General features: G+C 45.3%; 1 protein-coding gene across 1 annotated transcript in view; it reads left to right on the top strand.

The window, feature by feature from the left end:
- UXS1 (UDP-glucuronate decarboxylase 1) overlaps positions 1–23,508 on the top strand; it is a 111,293-nt gene that overhangs the window by 85,047 nt on the left and 2,738 nt on the right. Inside the window, exons 10-13 of the mRNA XM_012555736.2 lie at positions 4,114–4,233; positions 14,460–14,503; positions 18,822–18,882; positions 22,065–22,118. Of these exons, the coding sequence (XP_012411190.1) occupies positions 4,114–4,233; positions 14,460–14,503; positions 18,822–18,882; positions 22,065–22,118 (279 nt within the window). The remainder of the gene's footprint in view (positions 1–4,113; positions 4,234–14,459; positions 14,504–18,821; positions 18,883–22,064; positions 22,119–23,508) is intronic.

Here is a 23,508-nt window from a genome sequence, read left to right on the forward strand (position 1 = left end):
TTGGATGCCCTTTATTTCTTTTTCTAGCCTAATTGCTCTGGCTAGGACCTCCAGCACAATGTTGAATAAGAGTGGTGATAAAGGGTACCCTTGTCTGGTTTCCATTCTCAAGGCGGGTGCTTTCAGACTCCCTCCATTTAGGATGATATTGGCTTTTGGCTTTGTATAAATGCCCTTAATTATACTGAGGAATTTCCCTTCTATTCCTATTTTGTTGAGAGTTTTTATCATGAATGGATGCTGGACTTTGTCAAATGCCTTTTCTGAATCAATTGATAAGATCATGTGGTTCTTGTCTTTTGTTTTATTTATGTGATCGATTACATTGATTGCTTTTCTAATGTTGAATCATCCCTGCATACCTGGTGTAAATCCCACTTGATCATGGTGAATTATTTTTTTGATATGTTGTTGAATTCTGTTGGCTAGAATTGTGTTGCAGATTTTTGGGTGTTCACGAGGGCTATTGGTGTGTCATTTTCTTTTTTTGTGGTGTCTTCACCTGGTTTTGGTATCAGGGTTATGCTGGCTTCATAGAATGAGTTTGGGAGTATTCCATCCTTTTCTATGCTCTGAAATACCTCTAGTAGTAGTAGTGTTAACTCTTCTCTGAAAGTTTGGTAGAATTCTGATTATATATTTTAAAAATATGCTTTTCCTGATTACAACAGCAATACTTGTTTGTTATAGAAAAAGAAAAATATGAAAACATACATAGAAGAAAATAAACATCTATAGTCCCACCACCTAGAAATGACCGTTTTAAACAATGTTAGTGTGTATTTTTCCAAGCTATTTAACTAATTTCCTTTATTGGGTTCTTAAGTCTTTAGTTTTTCACTAATATAAATAATACTGCATTAACACGGACATACCATAAATCCTTGTCCCTATTTATAGCTCTTTTTGTAGAGTGGATTTCTAAAATGAGATGTTTTTGTTTTTAAATTGATTCTGTTTTAGGCATAAGAGCTTTTCTGTTTATGTGACCTGTTGATGGACCGTACCCGGTCCTTGAGTAGACAGAGCTGGAGAAGCAGAGGGTCCTGACCAGGGCTGATGTTCAGTTGTTGGGCTTGCCCCCATGCACATACCCTGGGGTGTGTTTCATTCCCAGCACACAGTGAGAGATAGTGAAGTACAGGAAGTCCTTGAATCTGTTCTAATTTTAAAAAAAAGAAAAGAAAAAGGTTTACAAACATTGGTGCTGCTTTTAACCACAATTAGTAACACATTAGCTGCGACAACCTCACAACTGACAGTGACGTGTCTTGGTACCTTTTCTGAGAACCACTGACCTATGTGCAAATTTAAGGCAAATGAGGCTCTGAGCACCCCCTGAAATGAGCTTGTGTAGCCACAGGTTAGCCTAGTCAGTGGACAAGGGAAAGCAATGGGGCAGCAGTGGAGTAGTCCAGAGGTATGAGGACCAGCGCCCGAAGTACATTACAAAAAAGGGGTGGACTAAGCCTGAAACAACAGAAGAATGGAAAGGTAATAGGTGGCTGTTGGGTGTGTTCATCCACATACTTAATGACATAAAGGTTTTGACACTTTTCTTCCCTCTCTGCCTCCCCTGTTCATTCTGGGACATGATGTTCAGGCTCCTCCTACTATATGTCAGGCACCATACCAGCCTCTGATGGGCAAAGGTTAAAAAAAAGCCACAATTTGAAGTTTTGTTCCACATTTTCCCCCCTTTGGATCAGGATTCTTCTGTAGAATCTTCGATGAAAAGGTTTGGTAGCCAGGCAGTTGCTCATGGAGGCAACCAGACACACGTTTGATAAAAAGTCCATCTGCTTTGAGCAGTGTGCTCTTGTAAAGAATTATGCATGTGAGATCAAGTTGACAGCAGCAATTCTACACATTGCATGGAAAGCTTAGGGGGCAGTGAGTTTAAGATAATGGTGGTGGAATCATTTGGAAAAGGATAGCAAGAATGGTAGCACAACTTGGAGAATGTAATCAATGTCCCTGAGTTGTACAAGTAGAAATTGTTGAAATGGTGTATCTTTGGTTATGTATACTTATACACACATACACACACAAAAGCCAGAGCCCTGCTTCCAGGGACTCACAGGCTAATGGGGCGGGGTGGGGGGGCTTTGTATGTTGTGTGAGGAGATAGTATTTAAGTGGAGAGCTGAAGGCTGAGGAGGAGTGAGTGGGGTGAGGATGATGTAGGCAGAGGGGGTGGCAGGTGGGAGGGCCAGAAGAAGAGTGATGTTTGAGAAGCAGACGGAGGCCAAGGTGGCTGGCTCATGGTGAGCAGGGGCAGCGATGGGAAGTGAGGACGGGTTGGTGGGCAGGGCCTTATCAGATTTAGATATTTTCAGTCTTTACACTAAGACAGCTAAAGGATTTTGAGCAGAGGATCAGAAGAACCCAATTAAATGTTTTAAAAATCTCTCTGGCTCTTGTGTGTAGAGGCGAGATTGGAGGAGGTGGAGAGCTCAGACTTTGATAGTCTGACCTGAGTGATGGCAGCTTGGACCCAGTGGTGGCAGCAAGGACATTCTAGACTTTGGAGGCAGAATTAAGGCAGGCTAGAAGTGACAGATTGGGGGAGGATTGTAGTAGAAGGAGCCCTAGTGGTGCAGTGGTTAAGTGCTCAGCTGCTAATCACAAGGTCAGCGGTCCAAACCTACCAGCTGCTCCGTGGAAGGAAGATGTGACAGTCTGCTTCCATAAAGATTTACAGCCTTAGAAACCCTATGGGGGCAGTTCTACTCTGTCCTACAGGGTCACTATGAGTCGGAGTCAACTTGACAGCAGTGGGTTTGGTTTTTTTAACTTGAAATTCAATATAATGTGGACATTGATGGTTCAGTGGCAGAATTCTCCCCTTCTACGCAGGAGACAGGTTCAATTCCGGCCGATGCACCTCATGCGCAACTGCCACCCGTTTGTCGGTGGAGGCTTGTGTGTTGCTGTGACGCTGAACAAGTTTCAGTGGAGCGGCCAGACTAAGACAGACAAGGAAGAAAGGCGTGGCGATCTGCATCTGAAAATCTACCAGTGAAAACTCTGAATCACAAGCGTCTGATCCACAACCAATCATGGGGATGGCACAGGACCGGGCAGCGTTTCATTGTACATGGGGTCACCATGAGTTGGGGGCCGACTTGATGGCAGCTAACAGCAATAACAAGAAGATTCCTCGTAGCTCTTTTAAGAACCTTTATTTTATGTCCCTCTGTTCCGAAGATAAAGCACTTTCTTGTTTTCCTTCTTGCCTGCTATCAAACATTCATTGACATTTAAGTCTCCATGGAGTGATAAATTTGTACAACATATTATGTGAGAAAGATTATTAAAGAGTATGCATAGCATGATCCCATTTGGGAAAATAGTTATTTACTGAAAATAAATTTATTTAAACACATTTTTTTTCCTTGCACTATTTAGCCATCTCCAAAGTTTTCTGCCAGAATGTCAATGGTGATGACCTTTCCGTTGTGAAGTGCGGGACACATTTTGCTTTCTTTGGTATAACCTGGTGGAGTCCCTGGGTGGTGCAAACGGTTTGCTCTCAACCACTAATTGCAAGGTTGGCAGTTCAGATCCCCCCAGTGGCACCATATAAGAAAAGGCCTGGTGATCTACTCTCGTAAGATTCCAAAACCCAAAACCAAACCCGTTGCCGTCGAGTCAATTCCAACTCATAGCAACCCTATAGGACAGAGCAGAACTGCTCCCTAGGGTTTCCAAGGCTGTAATCTTTACTGGAGCAGAGCTACATCTTTCTCCCCCAGAGCAACTGGTGAGTGAGAACCTCCGACCTTTCAGTTAGCAGCTGAGCACTGCACCACCAGGGCTCTTTCTCATAAGATTGCAGCTGTTGAAAACCCCATGGAGTGCAGTTGTGCTGTGAAACACACGGGGTCACCATGAGTCGGAATTGGCTCGCCGGCAACAGGTTACGTGGAGTCTCTAAATTTGTTTATGATGAGCTGTGAAATAATCAGAACAACGTAAAAGTCGACTTTCATTTTGGAATGAAAAGCAGAAGGCTTTCTGACACATTTTATGTGCAGGGCACTGGAAATGTAAAGAACATAAATGCAGATGGTGAGGCGAAACACGTTTTCCTTTTTTCCTTTGTTTCAGGAAGGAGTTGAAGTACGAGTGGCGAGAATATTCAACACCTTCGGGCCACGCATGCATATGAACGACGGACGGGTTGTCAGCAACTTCATCCTGCAGGCCCTCCAGGGGGAGCCACTCACGGTGCGTACCTGCCTCAGGAGGCACGTGGTGTTTTCCTAGGTCCGCTCTGCACCCCAAATCTGGACTTGGCCTACAAACAATGGAAGATGCGAAACTCTTGATTTGGGGAACGGCATTTCTGAAGTTGGCATTTTGTGCACGTGTGTTTCTGTGCATGCCTCTGTCCCCGATTAACCTTCTTAGTGAAGAGGAGGGAAGGCGGGTGGGTAGAATCCAGCAGAGCTGTGTCTATATCCTTCAGATGAGATGATTGAGTCACCTTGCCTCTACCGAGCCCAGAGATACCCTAGGACAGCTGCCTGTAGGCTTTGTCCACATTGCCAGTTCCTCAGGGTCTGTCTGCAGGAGCCTGCCTGCAGAGACCTTTCCCAACTCTCTTGCCATGCTGGCTGTAGCCAGGGGTGTGTGTTTACTTAGCGCCTCTCAGATTGCCGAGAAGTAAAACCACGTCAGAGGGAAGTGGAGATGAGCTGGGTCAGGTCTGGGCACTTGGGAATATCTGACAAGCACTCCTTCTCTTGCCAGTTGTTCTGCACCCCAGGGAAGCTTCTGGAGCCCAATGCGGAGATTCTGACGTGGGTGGCTGGGGTCACCGGTTCTGACGTGTGTTGAGGAAATCTGCTATAACGTGCTGATTCTGATCGCCTGCCTTCAGACCCTCTGACAGGCTGTGGGGCCACGGATGGCCGTTCATTCCACACACACACTCAGCTCCCCCTTTGGCTGTGGGACAAAGCAGAGGTCTCTTAACTCCCTCAAGGATGAGTGCCCTTGGCATGCTCAGGGAGTGGGGTATTGATTACCTATCGTTGGTTTTCTTCAGTTTTGCTGAATCCTCATTCTTTTCCTCCCGTCTCCTCTCTGCTTCTCTTTCCTCTTCCTGCTTGTCTGCCTCAACTTCTTTGTTCTTTCAGTCTGTAGCCTCCTAATGTCTTAAAAGCTCAGTGTTTGGTGGGTGTCCAGAGCTGAAACCATTCTGTTACTTGGGAGGTTCTGCAGAATGATTTGCTTATCAACTGGGATATTCTAGGAAAAAAGAAAATGACATCTGTTCATCTGTATTTATCTATCCATTTATCTGTCTGTCTGCCTATTTGGAGTCCCTGATTGTTACAGATGGTTAATGTGCCAGTTAGCTGCTAACCGAAAGGTTAGAGATTCGAGTCCACACAGAAAGAAAGGCCTAGAGCTCTGCTTCCAAAAAATCAGCCACTGAAAACCATATAGAACACCATTCTACTCTGACACATGGGTCGCCATGAGTCAAAATCAACTCGATGGCAACCTTTTTTTTTTTTCAATCTACCTATCATTTATTGATTTATTTATCATTCACCTATCCGTCATTTATCTAGATAAAGATGGTTTAGTGTGTGCCAGGCACTGTTCTGTGCTCTTTACATTTATTAACTCATTTAATCATCTGACAAATCTGTGGGATGTAGATAATGTTACCCTCATTTTCCAGATGAAGATACTGAAGCACAAAGAGGTTAAATAAATTGCCCAAGCTTCCACAGCCAAAAGGTGGTTGGCTTGGTTTTGAACCCTGGGAGCCTGGCCCCAGAGCCCACAGTCTTGATCACTATTCTCTGTGGTGGTTATTGTTCTTGTATGTGTTAGCCAGTCTACCACCATTAGAACAAAAAGCTTACTTAGTCTGTTACAATATGGTGTGGCTCCCCCAGAGCAAAGCACATTTTATAGATGAGTTTTGCTTAACATATTACAGGGGGGAACATGAATCCAAACCCCAGTTCTAGATTTCCTGTGTCCCAGACTGGCTGTTCTTGTCCTTCACTTCGCAGTAAACGGTAAATGCATTCCTTCAGTGCTTCGAGACAGATTATTTGTCATCAAACTTGGCTCCTCTTTTTCACACCCTACACATCTGATCAACCTGCAGACCCTAATGGCTTTGCTTTCTAAATAAATCCAGAATCCACCCTGTTCCCCTACTGCTGCCCTGCTCCCAGCCTCTCTCAGGTTACTACCATAGTCTTCTGTGAAATTAGAGGGAGCAGTCCACAGGACTTCCTTCACTTCTGACACTGGTTCCAAGTTCAGGAGTCCCCAAGGCTGTCCTTAGGTTCAATAATGGACTAGAAAGCCTCACAGAATTCACCTAAAGCTGTTACACTCATGGTTGTAGTTTATTACAGCAAAAGGATACGGATTAAAATCAGCCCAGGGAAGAGGCACGCAGGGCAGAGTCTAGGATGGGCCGTGGAGTCACAGACCCGTTAACCCATCCTGCCTGACAGCGAGGTGTGACAACATGCACAGAGTATTGCCAACCAAGGAAGCTCACCTGAACCTTGGTGTCCAGAGTTCTTATTTGGAGCTGGATCACGTAGACGTGGTTGACTGCTTGCGTGGCTGACTTTAGTCTCCAGCCTCTCTGGAGGTAGAGTGGATACCATGTGGCCCAAAGCCCCAGTCAATCATAAATCAGAAAGGCTCCAGGTAAACAAAGATACTCTTCCTAGAGATCACCTCCCAGGACACAGGAACAAAGGTCAGACCCCTCTTTGGGTAAGAGGTTAATTCTTCACCTCACTGGTCTGATTCTCTCTGTTGAGTATATTCTCAACCCAGCAGCCAGAGTGATTCTTTTAAAAAGAAGTCAAAATCTTCAATGTCTTTTCGTCTTATTCAGAGTACAATCCATAGTCCTTACTCTTCCCTCCGTAATTCCCACCCCGCCTGCTGCCACCAGCTCTGCAACCCCACCTGCCCCCAGCTACTCCTCAGACCCAGCCCATTCAGCACTACTCCATGCTTCCAGACTCTCTCAGGGCTTTGTTGTGGTTGTGGTTAGCTTCCGTCGAGCTGGCCCTGACTCATGGCGACCCCATGCACATGGGATCAGACCATTGTGATCCATAGGGTTTTCATTGGCTGATTTTTTGGAAGTAGATCATTAAGCCTTTCTTCATAGTCCTTTGTAGTCTCGATCAGTTCAGCATCATAGCAACTTGGAAGCCTCCACTGACAGACAGGTGGCAGCCACACATGAGGTACATTAGCTGGGAGTCGAACTTGAATCTCCCTGCATGGAAAGCGAGAGTTCTACCCCTGAATCACCACTGCCCTCTCTGTCTCAAGGCTTACTTCTTCACTTTTCTCAGGTCCCTGCCCAATTGTCACCTCATTGGAGGAGTCTTTCTTGACCATTCTATATATAATAACACCCACCCATCACTATCCCTCCTAACCATGCTTTTACTATTCTTATTGTACTTACCACCAACTGAAATATTAATTGTTCAATCCCCTAATCGTTGCTGGAGTGTAAGCTTCTTGACATCAGTAATTTCTTGTATTCACTGCTCCTGGAAGAGCGCCTGGGCCCTAGGAGGCACGCAGTACATGTTGGTTGAAGTAATGATTGCGCTTACGGGTGGCCGCTTCCTTCGTGACGGAGACAAACAACTAGCTGTCACTTAGGAGGTGAAATTTACTATCATTCGGTGCTGCCCTCTTGCCTGCTTTTTGGGGTTCCAAGGTTCTAGAGAACCAAGACAGCCCCCCAGCCCCCCAGTCTAGCTGCTCTGTTGAGAATTTCTCATCTTGAGTGATATCCCTGCTGCTTATTTCAGCCACTGCACTCAGGAAGGCTTCCTTACATCACGAGATCAGAGCTGCTTTGTTTGTAGAGTAAACTGTTTTAAAGCCTTCCAAGAAACAGCTTCTTGATTTATCACAGCCTTGGCAGCAGCCAGGGCCCAGGGGGAGGTAGGAGAGCGAGTCCCCTGGCCTGCCACAAGAATAAACGTATTGTTGGCAGACAGTCATAATTTATGTGTTGTCTTCATGCCGAGCAAGCTTCTGTGCCCGTGACGGAAGAAAAAGATCGCTGGTGCCGTCGGTGAGTGTGGTGAGTTACAGAACATGCTTAGCTTAGACTTCTGGACTCCTCTGGTGGACGGAGGGATGAGTCCGTCGGAGGGCCTTCCAGAATGCGTTTTCTTTTCCTTTAATCACGCAGAATATTTCCCATCAGTAGCTTGATGAAATCGCTAGCCTTTTAATCCTTTTCTGTCCAATCAAGTTACTATTTCTTGCTTTTGTAAGCTTTTGCCAGATGGTTCTGTGGGGAAGTCTTGTGGGAAGGATCATACTTCACGACTCTTTCAGCCCAGCTCACCTCTGAGAATACTTTGTTGATTAAGAAGGGTAATAAACAAATGTGTCTGTCCATCTTTTTCCCTTTCTGCTGTTTTTCCAATATACAATTTCTAACGCTGAAGATCTCGTTAGCGATCATGGGAAACAATTCAATATGTTAGCTTCCCTCTTCCGAGCTGAGTTAATGTCATCTCTTACCTTCCAGCTGCTTCTTTTCAGAAGCTCTTGTTATCTTATCCCTTGGCAAAGATAATTGTTTTGGCACGTCTGAGCGTCTTGAGTCCCTGCCATAGCAGATGTCTGTTACGATGACTCGGGATATATTCCTAGGCTCCGTAAGTCATGCTCTGAAGTTCTGTTTAAGTTGAATGAAACAGAAGCTCAGAAAATATTTTGTTCCCGCTTAGTAGGCTTAGAAAATAGGTGACTATGGTTCAGATGAAGCTAGCTTAGTGAGTTTATTTTGAGGAGATGCAGTTCAGTTAAAATACGCACGCGCGCACACACGTTCACAGTAGGGTTTAATTCTGTTTTGCCCCAGTACTGCGATTTTTTCCAGTTTATAGATGAGAAAACAGCTTCATTGAGATGAAGTCATCCGGGAACAGCCAGATGTAGCAGAACTGGGATTTGAATCCAGGTCTGTCTCTTTTTGAAAACTTGCTGGCTGTTTTTCCGAAGGGGAATTTTGAAGAACTGTTCTTTTAAGACCAATTCAGAGTTGGTATAGTAGTTCCCATTCTTCGCAATACTGTAATGTCTGAAGTGATTCCTAACACTGGGCCTTTTATTCATGGAGAAATGCCATGGGGTCTTAGCCACACAGGACGCAGTAGTAGGAGAGCGATGTGGTGAACAGAACAGAGAGGTGGCCCGTGCTTACCTGTGCGCTCTCTGCTGCCTGGCCACCACTTCCCCAGGCCTGCCTTGCTCGCTGCCTCTTGGGTCGTTTCTAACTTGCCATGCCACGCGACGCCACGCCACGCCACGCCACGCCACGCCACGCCACACCACACCGCTTTGACCTGAACTTGGCCCTGATTACTCGAGTCTCTAATAATGACTTTGACTCTTTTTCATACATCTCCTTGCATCTCTCCCATTCTGTGCAGTGAAGCCAAAGGTTCTAAACTTCATACTATCTTATATTAGGAGGAAAATAAGGGGGCATCAGGGGGCTGTACAGAGTGCCAGCTTTCAGCAGCAGATCTCTGCTGTTCATGTCCTGAAACTTTCTGAATGCCTACTTTGTGCCAAGTTCTTAAATAGAACAGGGCCCTCTGCCCTTGAGTGCCGTCTTAGTCATTTAGTGCTGCTATAACAGAAATACCGCAAGTGGATGGTTTTAACGAAGAGAAGTTTATTTCCTCATAGTCAAAGTAGGCTAAAAGTCCAAATTCAGGGCGTCAGCTCCAGGGGAAGGCTTTCTCTCTCTGTTGGCCTCCTTCTCTTCAGTGTTCCCCCGGACTAGGAGCTTCTCTGCGCAGGGACCCGGGTCCAAAGGACGTGCTCTGCTCCCGGCACAGCTTTCTTGATGGTATGAGGTCCCCAACTCTGTGCTTGCTTCCCTTTCCTTTTATCTCTTGAGAGATAAAAGGTGGTGCAGGCCACACCCCAGGGAAACTGCCTTTACGTTGGATCAGGGATGTGACCTGGGTAAAGGTGGTGTTACAATCCCACCCTAATCTTCTTTAAATAAAATTACAGTCGCAAAATGTAGGCCAACCACACAATTCTGGGAATCATGGCCCAGCCAAATTGACAGACACATTTTTGGGGGGACATAATTCAAATCATGACAAGTGCCTTATCATAACCTCTCCCCTCCCCCCAAGAAAACCACATTGCTGTTGAGTCGTAGGGTCAGGGAAATATAGGGCAGATACCTAACTGCAGTGGTCTGAGAAACGCTGTAAGAGGGACTTGCACAAGACTTCCGGGGCATGATAGAGGTCAGGGAGGGCTCTTGGGGGTGTGGCATACACATACACATCCTCTTTGGTTTTTTACTTTTCGTTTTTGCATTTAGCACACACGGCGAATATTAATATATGTGAATTATAAATCCTTATGTTGCAGAATAATGTGTTAGTGGTATAACCAAAAAACCTGTTGCCGTCAAGTCGATTCCAACTCATTTTGACCCTATGGGACACAATAGAACTGCCCCATAGGGTTTCCAAGGCTGTAATTTTTATGGAAGCAGACTGGCCACATCTTTCTCCTGCAGAGCTGCTGGTGGGTTCAAACCGAGGACCTTTCGGTTAGCATCAGAGTGCTTTAACCACTGTGCTACCAGGGCTCCTTGTTAGTGGTACACCCACTGCTGTTGAGTCGATTCCGACTCATAGTGACCCTGTAGGACAGAGTAGAACTGTCCTGTAGGGCTTCCAAAGCTGTAAATCTTTCTCGCACGTGTTAGCAGTATAGGGAGGGTTATTTAAACCAAAATCTAGATGAAGGATATGATATGCTATAGAAACTAAAAGCCAGCATCACTTTCTAAGGATTCCAGGAAGGAAGAGTCCTTGATACACAACCCCAGGGCCTCCATTCCCATTGCATGTTGGCTGAACACACAGCATTGAGCACATCTTCATAGGCTACCCCATGAGCAGAGCACCTGGGAGCTGTGCAGCGGAGGTCTGTGGGTCTGCACATTCCTGCCACAGCCCCTTGCTGGTTGCTTCCTCCTGTGATGGAGACTTCCCTTTCCCTCACCCAGTTGCCATAAGAACATCAAGTGGGACTTCAGTGAGATTTAGCAGATGGAAGTCTGGAGGAGGAGGCTGCCAGGACTTTTGTGACTAGACCTTAGGGGAGCAGGTCAGGCTCGCACAGGTGTGGTGCCTGCAGCCCAGCTCCCGCTGCCCGAACCTTGAGATGGCCAAGGAGGTGCCAGCGTGGCTGGGTGCATCCTCGGGGAGGAGGGCCCTGGAGGCAGGTGGGAGAGGTGTGCCTGCTTTTCACTCTCTGAAGACACCTGGCCTCCTGGTGGGCCTCTCCCCACTGAAAGCACTGAACGAGGTGGTACACACCAAACTGCCAGTTATTTCCGTCTTTAGGAGCCTTTTTGGACTTCCCAGTTGTAGCTCTAACCTCTGTCTTAGTTATCTGGTGCTGCTGTAACAGAAGTACCACAAGTGAATGGTTTTGAAAAAGAGAAATTTATTGTCTCACAGTCTAGGAGGCTAGAAGTCCAAATTCAGGGCGCCAGCTCCAGGGAAAGGCTTTCTCTCTGTGTTGGCTCTAGGAGAAGGTCCTTGTCATCAATCTTCCCTGGTTAAGGAGCTTCTCAGCACAGGAACCTCGGGTCCAAAGGACGTGCTGTTTTCCTGGCTCTTGTTTCTTGGTGGTATGAGGTCCCCGTGTCTCTCCGCTTGCTTCTCTCTTTTATATCTCAAAAGAGATTGATTTAGGACACAACTTAATCTTGTAGATTGAGTCCTGCCTCTAATCCTGCCTCATTAACATCATAGAGGTAGGATTTACAGCACCTTGGAAAATCACATCAGATAACAAAATAGTAGACAATCACACAATAGTGGGAATCGTGGCCTAGCCAAGTTGACACATATTTTGGGGGGACACAATTCAATCCATGACAACCTCTCTTTGGAATTAGGGGAAATTCAAGCTACTGAGTATGTACATCACAGTTCCCTTTTTCCATTTCATTGAGCAGTGTTTGCCATGATTCTTGGCAGCCCTGCTTCACCATCCCAGCCAGTGCCCTGGGTCGAGTTCCTTCCCACACCAGGAGATCAGCAGGTTCGGGTGGGACCAAAGCTACTTCTGGCTTTTCTTGTGTGGACTCAACTCTGTGAAATGGTGCATGAGTGGGACATGCCAATTATGAGGGGTCCTGCCGAGCTTTAGATTAGACTGAAGACCAAGCCTTCACCGGGCTTGTTGAACACCATTGCCTCTCTCCATTTGTAGTGGGTTTTCTGTGAATGTTCCAGAACACACGAGCAGACCTGCAGACCCACTATTGCCAGTTGGCCCTGACTGAGCATGGCTGGAAGATGCAAAGAAAGTAGAGGGAGGTGTGTCTGCACACCTTCAGCATTGACCACCCAAACCCAAAAATGACTGGTACATATGCAAATGAACAAAAGGATAGCAGCACACCCACAGACCTACCCACTAAGAAGCAGTGTAGCTTGAGTTAAGGGGTCTTGCCTAAACCTGATACCCATGTGACAGTGAGCTTGGAGAATAGCCAGTGCCAGCTTACGAGCCAGACTTGGAAAGTGGAACCTTGGGCAGTTCTGTGGTTATGGATGCAGTGGGTAGGGAAAGGAATACTGACCTGTGGGTCAGGTTCACTTCCACTCTGTGGGGTGCATGCCACTCCACCACTGACGTTCAGTGACCGCATCTCTAAAATACAATTGTTCTTAAAAAATAGAAGAAGAGATGGACCCGTAGGACACCACCAGGGGGAAGAGTGGATTTCTAGAATGATGGGACTGGCAGTGTGATAATGAATGAGACTTCTCTCCTACTTAATCAGATGCATTGCCTTCTTTCTGCCTTGCCTGAATGTGTCATCAGCTTCAGTGAGGCTGAAGAATCAGATTCAGACAGAATTGTCAAGGAAATACAGTCTGCTTCTAAGAGGCCCACCCGTGTGTTTCCTCAGTTTTCCTTGACTGAGATTTGTTGCAGCAGTTTTTGTGTCTTGTAGACAGAAACCACCATTGGTCTGTATTCCCCAGCTTTTCTCACTGCGTGGCCTTCCCCCGAAGGACGTAACCTAAATAGGTAGCACCGGTTTACCTGTGACATTGACATGTAAGTGATTATGAAGATGACAGAAACAGCCCTTTAAGCCTTTGGCTGTTGGGGGCAGGGAAGCATTCGGGATGTGTGAGGCATGCTTTCCTTCCCCTCGTCCTCCTCAAATCTGGTGGATGCACTCTTGGAAGCCGCATTGAGAAGCGGTGCTGTCTGAAGCTGACCACCGACTCCTCTTTGCTGGTGGGAGGCTAGTGGGAAGGTCCAGGATTGTTAGTCAGGTTTGGAAAGCAGTCCCTCTTCCCAGCTGCCTTCTTTCCATCGCAAGCAAGCCAGAAAAAACTCTATGTGTCTGTCCGCTGTCTGTGACTATAGGGTTAGCAATCTCAGAGGATCCTTCTGTGGTATAAGCTACAGAATCCACAAGGTATTGTTCAGGCATTGTGCTGGGCACCAGTACTGCTGGGATGAGTCAGACACGAGTCTGTCCTCAGGGAGCTCACAGTCCAGGGCTCGGGGAAGATGGGTGTGACTAGTATAGGGTAGAAGATGAGGAAAGGACTTCAGAGCACCAAGGACGGCAGTTCGTTGTCTCCTGGGGACTCAGGAAGCTTTCCAAGGAGGTGGCATTTGACCTGGTCCTTAAAAGATGAGGAGCGTTTTGCCAGGAGGAGAAGTGGATGAGTGGACTTACAGCAGGCAGAGGAATGATCATGAGCCAAGGCATAGAGGTGTGAAAACAGTGGGCACAGAATGGACGGTGTGGCCACGCCCTCCTTCCTGCTGCCTCTTTCTTTTAGAGCCAGAGTCTCCTGTGGTGGTTCTCAACTTTGGCTGCACTTAGAATCAATCACCTGGGGAGCTAGATTTAAAAATGCAGAGAGAAATGCCTGGCCCGCATTCCCAGAGAGTCTCTAGAATTGTCTAGAGCTGAGCACCTGCCTGGTTCTCTTGGGCAGCCAGAGCTGAGAACAGCTGGTTAAGTGCATTGATTACTGTTTGTATATATGGGTCTGACACCCTACCTGGAGTCTGAAATCACGGTGCCAGAACCCAGTGTAATGCCTGACACATTATAAGATTCGAATAGAAGCCGATTCTTTTGGATAGCGTTTTTTGAGGGGAAACTTTACATACGCGTTTGTTAGATGTTTCTGCTGCCTTCTCACTGTTGGGGCATAATCTCGAAGGACAAAGTGTGAGATGTAGATCAGGATCGTTTGAGTCAGGATCAGTGCTCCTTTGGATATCAAGTTTGAGATCAATCCGTCCCCCTGGAATTTTAAGAAACCCCGTTTTCTGGTAATGGTGTGGTTTTTTTTCAGGAGGCCTCACTTTCTGTTTCCTTCTAGGTGTATGGATCCGGATCTCAGACGAGGGCATTCCAGTACGTGAGGTAAGACATGTTTGTTCTGTCTGTATGGCATGAAGCGCACCCTGGCGGGATGTTAGCTTAGCCTGAGCAATGATTTGGACACAGAAGCATGTCAACTTAACAGTCCAATGTCTGTTTTATCAGTTAATTAGCTATTTTTGAGAGAGACCCTAGTAATTTGGTTTGGTTGAAAGTTAATTTTAGTCTTAAGATGGAAAAGCTCTTGCAGTTCTGTGTAACTGAAAATTTGCATTCATATCTGTATACTAAAGCTTGCTTTGTTGTAGCAGTCCGCGGTCCAGCGTCCAGTGACTCAGTCTTAGCTTTTACTGCCACCTAGTGTTTATTAGGTGAATATGCTCAGCTCTGAGGGTGACGAGTGATTTCAGTACAAGCAGACTTGAGAGATGACCTTAATTATCCAACTAACCTACAAATCAGGAAATCCGACCCATTTTAAATATGGCTTTCAGGGGTGGATGAGATTGCCCTCATTAAGGATATGCGATAAGATAGAATGTTCGAAGTTGTCGAACTTTGTGCTGAAACTAAATGCAGATAAAAATATATTTGAAGAATTTTTTTTTAAAGTTCGGTGATTTTTGTTTTCTTGCAAATACTTGTAACTCTAATATTTTGCTGGTCAATTCAGTTGGAAACTAATTTTAAAATGCAGTTTGGGTCCTGAGAGATGTAGCATATAAACAGTTGTGTATGCCAAAGTTGGCACAGTGGTTAAGAGCTTGGCTGCTAACCAAAAGGTCAGCCGTTCGAATCCACCAGCTGCTCTTGGAAACCCTATAGGGCAATTCTCCTCTGTTGGATAGAGTCGCTATGAGTTGGAATTGACTCTGTGGCAGTGGGTTCGGTGGTTTGTTTTTTTTTTTTTTGGTATACCAAAGTACTTTCCAGTATTACCGGTTATTATAAATTCTGTGAATGTTTTTGGTACCCTAAATCGTTGTAAAATTCAGTTCTGTATTTTGGCACCATATGTTTTCACTCTTTAATGCAAATACCCTGGAATTCCTGTTAATTGGGAAATGCTGTTCTTGATGTCTCTGGGACATCCCGGGAGCCCGGTAGGGGTGAGGTGGTGAGTAGGGGGTACAGGTCTGGGAAGACCCCTCACTCTCTTTTCTCCCTTCAGCCAGAGCAACCATATATACGTTCATCTGATTGTGTGAGGGTTCTGGGTGGAAGTCCCTTTAAGAAATGGAACAACTAGTAAAAAAAATAATAATAATAATAATAACTAAATACAACTACTGTTGATTTTTGCTGAAAGTGTTCTTGAACTTCACTTTTAGTCCAAAAGAAAGGTGTGAAACACATATAATGGTCAGTGGTTTTTCCTCCCATCCGTCAGTATCATGATGCAAGGAAAAAGCCCTGAAGTATAACTAGCCCACTTTGTTGCCCAAATAGGTAGAACAACATTCTCAGGACCATTTAACCAGGGCATGACAACTGGCCTTCCTCTAGGATTGTTTTATTTCTATCAGACCTGACTTTTACGTTAAAGCACTTAATACAGGCACCACGGGCTCTAAGAAAGCTATGATTATTGTGGCGCATTTCTGTACTAAACCCGTTGCCGTGGAGTCGATTCTGACTCATAGCGACCCTATAGGACAGAGTAGAACTGCTCCATAGGGTTTCCAAGGAGTGGCTGGTGGATTTGAACTGCCAACCATTTTGGTTCCCAGCTGTAGCACGCCATGGCTCTTAACCACTGTGCCATCAGGGCCCCATGTGGCGCAGTGGTTAAGAGCTTGGCTGCTAACCAGAAGGTAGGCAGTTCCAATCTATCAGCTGCTCCTCGGAAACCCAATGGGGCAGTTTTACTCTGTCCTGTGGAGTTGCTGTGAGTTGGAATCCACTTGATGGCAACTGGTTTTTATTTCTGTACTGAGACCATATTAATAGGACGTCTGTGTTTTGAGTTCCATCTTTTCATAATAATATGCATTCATCCACCCTACTTCACCCACCCGAAATCCATGTACTTTTTTTGAAGCAGTTTTGCAGATTTCAGTTACGTTGAGTGGACTTGAACTACCTTATCAATGCCCCCTCCCAAAAAATTTCTCTGGTTTTAATACCACCAACATACTAATGAGAATTTTTGCAATAAAAGGGAAGCTAATTTGCACCAGTTCTTATTCTTATTTCAAAGACATCAAATACAAATTTTTTTTTTTTTTTTTTAATAGCTTCAGAGATGTTTTTGTGCTGGTGCTTAAAATATTTTCAGGCTTCAGCAATACATTTGTCAAGTGCTCTCCCAGCTCAGACAAAACGTGTCCTTGGTGCCAGGCTTGCTTTAGTGGGTACAGTTCACGGGCACAGGTACCGTCACACACAAAAACCAGCCACCTGGAAAGAGAGCTTATGTAGTTACCCTGGAAATGTTGTCGATAATCCTCTTCCACAACCCTTTCTTCATAAATACTACAACGTTATTTACTGTCCCACGCTGATTGTATTCTCAGGTGTCCTGTGAGTGGAATCTCAGATAACGAGGCTTCAATATCTTACCAAACTCAGGGCATGGATTTTCCCCGCGTATGGCTCTGGTTGGTCAGGAGTTAACTGAGACAATTAACTTACCGACGTTTTGCTGTTGTTAATAGCCCTATTTTTTTTAGAAACTGACACTTTTTAACTTCACAGTGAAAATGCACAAACATGTCTGAATCTGTAGTTGCCAACTACGAAATGAACAGTTTCCAAACTCCATGCTTGCCTTCCTATGGCATTTCCGGGTTTCTGAGGTCTCAGTGATCATACGCATTGACATTTTGGCATGGCGCTCTTTGATATTTACACGATCAGATTGTGCCCTCATTCACATAACAAAGGCGTGCTGTGTTTTTTGAAAAAGTCACTTTGTCAAAATGACACTTTTCCAGAGCTTCAGGTTAAATGAGCGTGATCTACACAATTTTGACCTTAAAAGTTGCCAGTTGATTATAGAAAAGATGCTTGGCCTGCCCGCTCTCTCCTGCCCCAGTGCAAATGACTGCATAAGAATGCGTCGTTTTCCAGTGTAACATTGAATCCCCCTAGTTTCAATATTAAAAAATGTGAAGAATGCTACTGAATGGCAGCTTTTAATGTCTTTCTATGAATAATGCAGACACATGCCATAGAAGATGCATTGTGACATAGTGATCACTGCCATAGTGATGAAGTGACTTTTTGCCAGTTTCTAGAAAAGAGAAACCATCAGAGGCCAGCAGATATGTGCGTTTGTGCTTGATTTGTGAGAACACTGTGAGTGTGTTTATGTAAAGGACCCATTTGTTATCAATGACAAGGCAAAAACAGTTTACTAAATACCCCTCCAAAAGTTTTTTTTTTTTTTTTAATTAGGATGAAAGCAAAAGCCACCTCAGGTTGTCTTTTGGAAGTTGATTATAACCCATAATAACCTGCTCCTCTTTTTAATGATGGCTGGAGGAGGAGGGAGACATTTTAAAACATATTTCATTTGGATCACCACGACAGGAATTTAAAAGCCTTTTCAGAAATAGAGCTGATTAAAATAGAGAAAGCATTTGTGTGTAACAGTGAGGTGTCATTTTTACGAAGTAACTTTTTTTTAACAGAGCCACAATTTAAAGCTTCTGAAAATAAGCACCAAACCTTGGTAAGCGAACATTTGCTTACTTCTCTTCATCCTCATGGCCAAGTCGGTCACACCCCATCTGAAACATCCAGATATCCCTGACCGTTTCATGGGAGGAGTTTTGGGGGTGGGGGTGTGAATTGAAGGCTGGGGGAGAGGGAGCAATGCTCTGTTTATTTCAACAATCAGTGTTGTTTGGCTTTGTTTGTGGTTTGCCAGTTTGGGGGTCACATACTGAAGTTCTTTCATCTCAGTGGACCTTATTATTTTTTAATCATCTGCTTTCAAGTGGGCCAGGTACCCAGCTTCACGTTAAACATGGACTTTCATCAGACACTTGTATAAACTCCCATCTTTTTTCTCTGTATGCATATGTTCATTTATTTTTAGATCTTAATTGTTAAGATATCTCAGAAATATACAGAAGTTGAGAAATCAAACCCCATCACTCACCTCCAGTCTTGTTTCATCTACGCCCTCACCCACTGAAAGCAAATCCCAGGCATCATATCATTTCATCCATAAGTTATATAAGCACCCTCTTAACCTGTAGGATTTGGTGTTGACATTCAGTTGTCAGTTTGGGGTTTCCTTTATGTTTTACTGTGGGAGAGCGGATAACTTCCTTGGGGCTTGCGTGTGGTGCTCAGCGCGAGTGTGTGTTCCGCAGACAGCGCTTGAGCTGGTCTTTTTCTTCTTTTCCAGTGATCTCGTGAACGGGCTTGTGGCTCTGATGAACAGCAACGTCAGCAGCCCTGTCAACCTGGTGAGTACTTACTTACCTCCTGCCCCTCTCTCCAGAACATCTGAGCGTTTGATCCTTTTGTGAAACCATGGTGACCATCAGCCTTTTCCTTATCAGCCATCGGCACTGTTAGCACATGCGTATTTGTTATTGGCAGAATACTAGAGAAAACAAAAACAAAGAGTGTACAAAAAAATAAAATGTCTGCAAGACGTTAGTGAGAGGCATCATCAGCGCTAAGCTAACTCCCTCCACCTGAAGGGTCTGAACGCTCGTAAAGCCCATCAGTGTAGCAGGTGGACAGTGTTTGCGTGCATTCCTTTCTCCTGACACTATTTAATGTGCAGGCAAGCTTTATAAGACGTGAGTAAATGAGTTTTTAGAAGGTGGACATGGTTAAGAGAGAACATTTTCCCGTTACTAATTGCATCTGTAATTCAGCTGTACAGATGACCTTCTTTCGGCTTCATTGCTCTCTATAGTCATGGAACCTCCACGTCGAAAGAGTATTAAAGTTGTTTTGCCGAGTCTCTCATCCAGCCTTGAACACTTCCAGTGCTGGTGGACTTGCTTCTCCTCAGAGCACTTGATTCCATCTTTGGTCAGTTCTGACAGACAGACAGTTCTTCCTTATGGTGAACTCAAGTCTTACTCTCTGCACAGTGTCCTCATCGGCCTTATTTCTCCGTCTGGGGGGCCACTGGGAACTAGTCTGATGCTTCTGTGATGCAATAGCTTTCCAAGAATTTGAAGAGTGCAGTGATATCCCCCACGTCTTCTCTCTTGAGCTCCTTTAGCCAGGGATCATGTCATGTTGGGATTCCCTTGCCCTCCCGGCGATTGTCTTCGGAGTAGTTTTATTCTGTTTTAAAATACGAGGTGTCCCGTGTGTACTGTTCACTATACTAGATACTCTACTTCTGTCGATGGCAACCAGCACAAGAGCCCGTTAGCTCTGTAGGGAGCCTCCTTCCCACTCACTGCCTGACCTTAAGGTATCTGGTGACTGAGCCTTAAAGTCCATTTCAGAAGCTTCTCCTCAACCACCTTTACTGTTTCTGATGTTTTAAGCTTCCCAGGTTCACAGGTGCGGCCTTGCCTGCTTATTTCTTGCTAATGACCTCAGTCAAAAGCCTTTATGTGTACTATTCTTTGCGACCAGTAGTCTTAAGCACATTCGATACCATTTCTTTGTTGGTGGGAAATTGTTACCTAGTAGGAAGTGGAGGATCCCGGAGTAGTCGCTCCCTCATGGGAGCGTGCACAGGTTCGTGGCAGCCCAGTGCTGCTGTGACGGACTTTTGAACACAACTTGTTTTGAGGTGTACGTTTAAAAACCAAACAGAGCTTGTCTTCCAAGTCTCACGTCATGTTGAGCATTTGCCCACCTGATGCTTTTTAGACGTCCATGCCATCCTTACCCTTGTGTTTTTGCTGCATGCCCTCTAAAATGTGCACGTTCACGTGATCTCCCTAAGCAGCCACACTATTTTATTTCGATACCACGTTTCTTCTTTTCTTATTTTGGGTGGGGTCTTAGCCCAGGGACACAAGAGGGCTCCCATCTCTCTCAGAAACCTATCTCCCCTAAGGTCTGAAGCTTGTGTCTGTCTGCCAGGAGCTCTGATAAAGACGGGGCCACTTTTCCCAAAATTCCTATTCCCTCCACTTTGCTAGTAATTCTTCGAGTTCATAGATAGGCCCAGGTTATCAGGTCCTTCATGCCTCTCTTACCTTCTAGCTTTGGGTAAACTAGGAAACTGGGAGTAGAGAGTGTTTGAGTTCTTAGAGTATATAATACATATTATTGTATAAAATAAACACACACACGTATGTATGTAATTGTCAGACCACACTTTATGATGGATGGAGGTACAAATTAGAGAAACAGGGCTGGGAAGGGGAGGGGGCAGTGGCTTCTCTAATGTGTAATGGAGGAAAGAAAAGGAGGAAATGTTTTTCTTTAAAGCTCACCCCAGCCCCCACCAAACTTATTGTTAGTTGCCATAGACTCGGCTCTGATTCATGGCCAGGGCTGATTATCCAGTAAGCAAGGTTCACCTGGGCTTCCTTGGGCTTTTTTACCAATCCGGAGTACACACTCTCACCTGTTTTTCACCACATCTTTGATCTGGTGAAACCCATCTGAAGTTGTGCACTATAGATTAGTAAGTAAGCACAAGGAAGCCTGTGCATCCCTTGCTTGCTGGTTGATCCCCGCCGTTCATGGCAACCTTACGTATAACAGAACAAAACGTTGCCAGGTCTTGTACCGTCTTCATGGTCTTTGGTATGTTTGAGTCTGTTGTTGCAGCTGTTACGTTGGTCTGTCTCATTGCGGGTTCCCTCACCCTCGCTGGCCCTCCCCTTTACCAAACTTGATGTTCTTCTCCAGTAATTGGTCCCTCCTGATAACACGTCCAAAGTAAGTGAGGCAAAGTCTTAGACAATATCTAGTGATCCATAGAGTTTTCATTGGCTAATTTTCAGAAGATCACCAGGCCTTTCTTCCTAGTCTGTCTTAGTCTGGAAGCTCCACTGAAACCTGTCCACCATGGGTGACCCTGCCGGTATTTGAAATAATGGTGGCGTAGCTTCCAGCATCACAGCAACATGTAAGCCACCACAGTATGACAAACTGCTGAGTGGTGGCCCAATGAAAGTCAGCTCGCTTTATAAAATGCACCAAGGGTGCCCCTCCAGCTTACCCAGAACACTTCTTGTTAGTGCATTTTGTTTCTGCTGTGGCTTTCGTGTGCAAGTTTTGGAAGTTTGCATTAACATGAATTGTTAACACAGTACGTGGAGAAGGAAACACATTTCTTAGGAGGGTGAAATTTGCATACTCAAACCTTTATGCCAGGTGCCACTGAAGTCAGAGTTAATTAGACATGGAAATTGTCCTGATAATTAAATGAGTGAATGTATGTTCTCATAAGACATTAGCTTATCAGAAAATGACAATTAGTCTAAAGGTCAAAGGTAAAGATAGGAACATTTGGCACTTTGCCAGGTTGAATAAACATCATCTTGAAGAGTTTAGAGCACAGTGAAGCTTGAAGCGCAAATGAAGTTACGTAGGCAGGCAGGAGAGTCTGGTGATTTTTTAAGATGTCAGAGTCAGCCCACAGACATCTTTGAAGACATGAATGTGGTGGTGGTTGTTTTAATTACATGTATAACCAGAAATCTTTCTTCCTTAGGGGAATCCAGAAGAACATACGATACTAGAATTTGCTCAGTTAATTAAAAACCTTGTTGGTAAGTAGGATCAATCACTTCATGAGTGAAACCCAGCATGCACTTACCCTATCAGTTGATAACACCTTGACTAGAAAAGGTGTAATTAATACAAGCTAATTGAATTGGAGAAAAGCAGAACTGTTCATCAGGAACACTTAATTGTTTTCTGATTCTTTAGTTAAGGAATGGAAAGATAATGACAACGGGGTTGGTTTTTGTTCACGACTGTAATCGCAGGCCTATGAGAGCAGCAAGAGTAGATTTGTTCCTTGTGTTTGAGGTGTGGCTGGGTTAGATCATTCTGCATGGGTGAAAATGATTTGATTTCCAAACACTGCCTTGTTTGCTTGGTGTGTGACTGCTGAGCATAGACTGTCAGAGAGCAAGAGAGAGTGACACCACCTTGCTCCCCAGAGTGAGGCCCACAGACCAGCAGCATCACCTGGGAGCAGCTTAGAGAGGCAGGATCCCGGGCCCCACCCCACCCCAGGCCTACGGAATCAGAATCTGCATTTTGTCCAAATCCTCAGGTGGTCCGTGTGCACATTAATATTTGAGGATACTAATCGAAAACAGAAGGGGAACACAGGATAACCACCATGCGTCTGTTTATTGCTGCACAGCAAACCGTCCCAGACCACAGTGGCTTAAAGCAAAATCATTTTATTTGCTCAGGATTCTGTGATCAGGGCTGGCTGCCTCAGCTGGGGGTTTCTTCTGCAGGTCTTGCCGATGGTCACTGGTGTGGATTCATTCAAGTGGCAGGCCAGCCAGGGTCTGGGCTCAGCTAGGATGCTGGATAAGTAGGCATCTCTCCCTTTGTCCAGGTGGTTCTCCAGCAGGGTAGCTGGATATCTGACATGATGATGACTCAGATTGCAGGAGTGGCCAGATCTTACCAGGTGTAGGTCAGGACTGGCACAGGGTCGTTTCCACTGCATTCTGTTGGTTAAACAAGTTAAAGATCAGCCCAGATTCCTGGGGAGGGGACTCCACAAGAGCAGGGAACACCAGGAGGTGTGGTTATTGGGGGCTGTCAATATCATAGATGACCACACACCACATTTACCATCTCATGTACTTTGGAATTGTCTCCAGTAGGCACTTGTGCATTTGTTAGCTGATTGTAGATGTTCCTCCCTTTGAGGCAGTGATGTGGGACAGGTCCTCTCATTTTACTGAAAGATAAACTCAGGCCTCTAGAGGCAGACTAGATGCCCCACCCCCACCCCCAACTCAGCAAGCTCTCCTGGAGCTAGACATCAGCCTGGGTCACCTGCACCCCAGTGAGACTCAGCTGTGGTCATTACAGACGGGCTCCCTGGTCTTCTAAGGAGAGCAGTCCCTTACGTGGTTAAGTGGCTTTAACAGAGACATACGTATGTAATCTACACCCTCAGTTCT

This window comes from Trichechus manatus, unplaced genomic scaffold (genome assembly GCF_000243295.1).
Source record: "Trichechus manatus latirostris isolate Lorelei unplaced genomic scaffold, TriManLat1.0 scaffold00004, whole genome shotgun sequence".
NCBI classification, from domain to species: domain Eukaryota; kingdom Metazoa; phylum Chordata; class Mammalia; order Sirenia; family Trichechidae; genus Trichechus; species Trichechus manatus.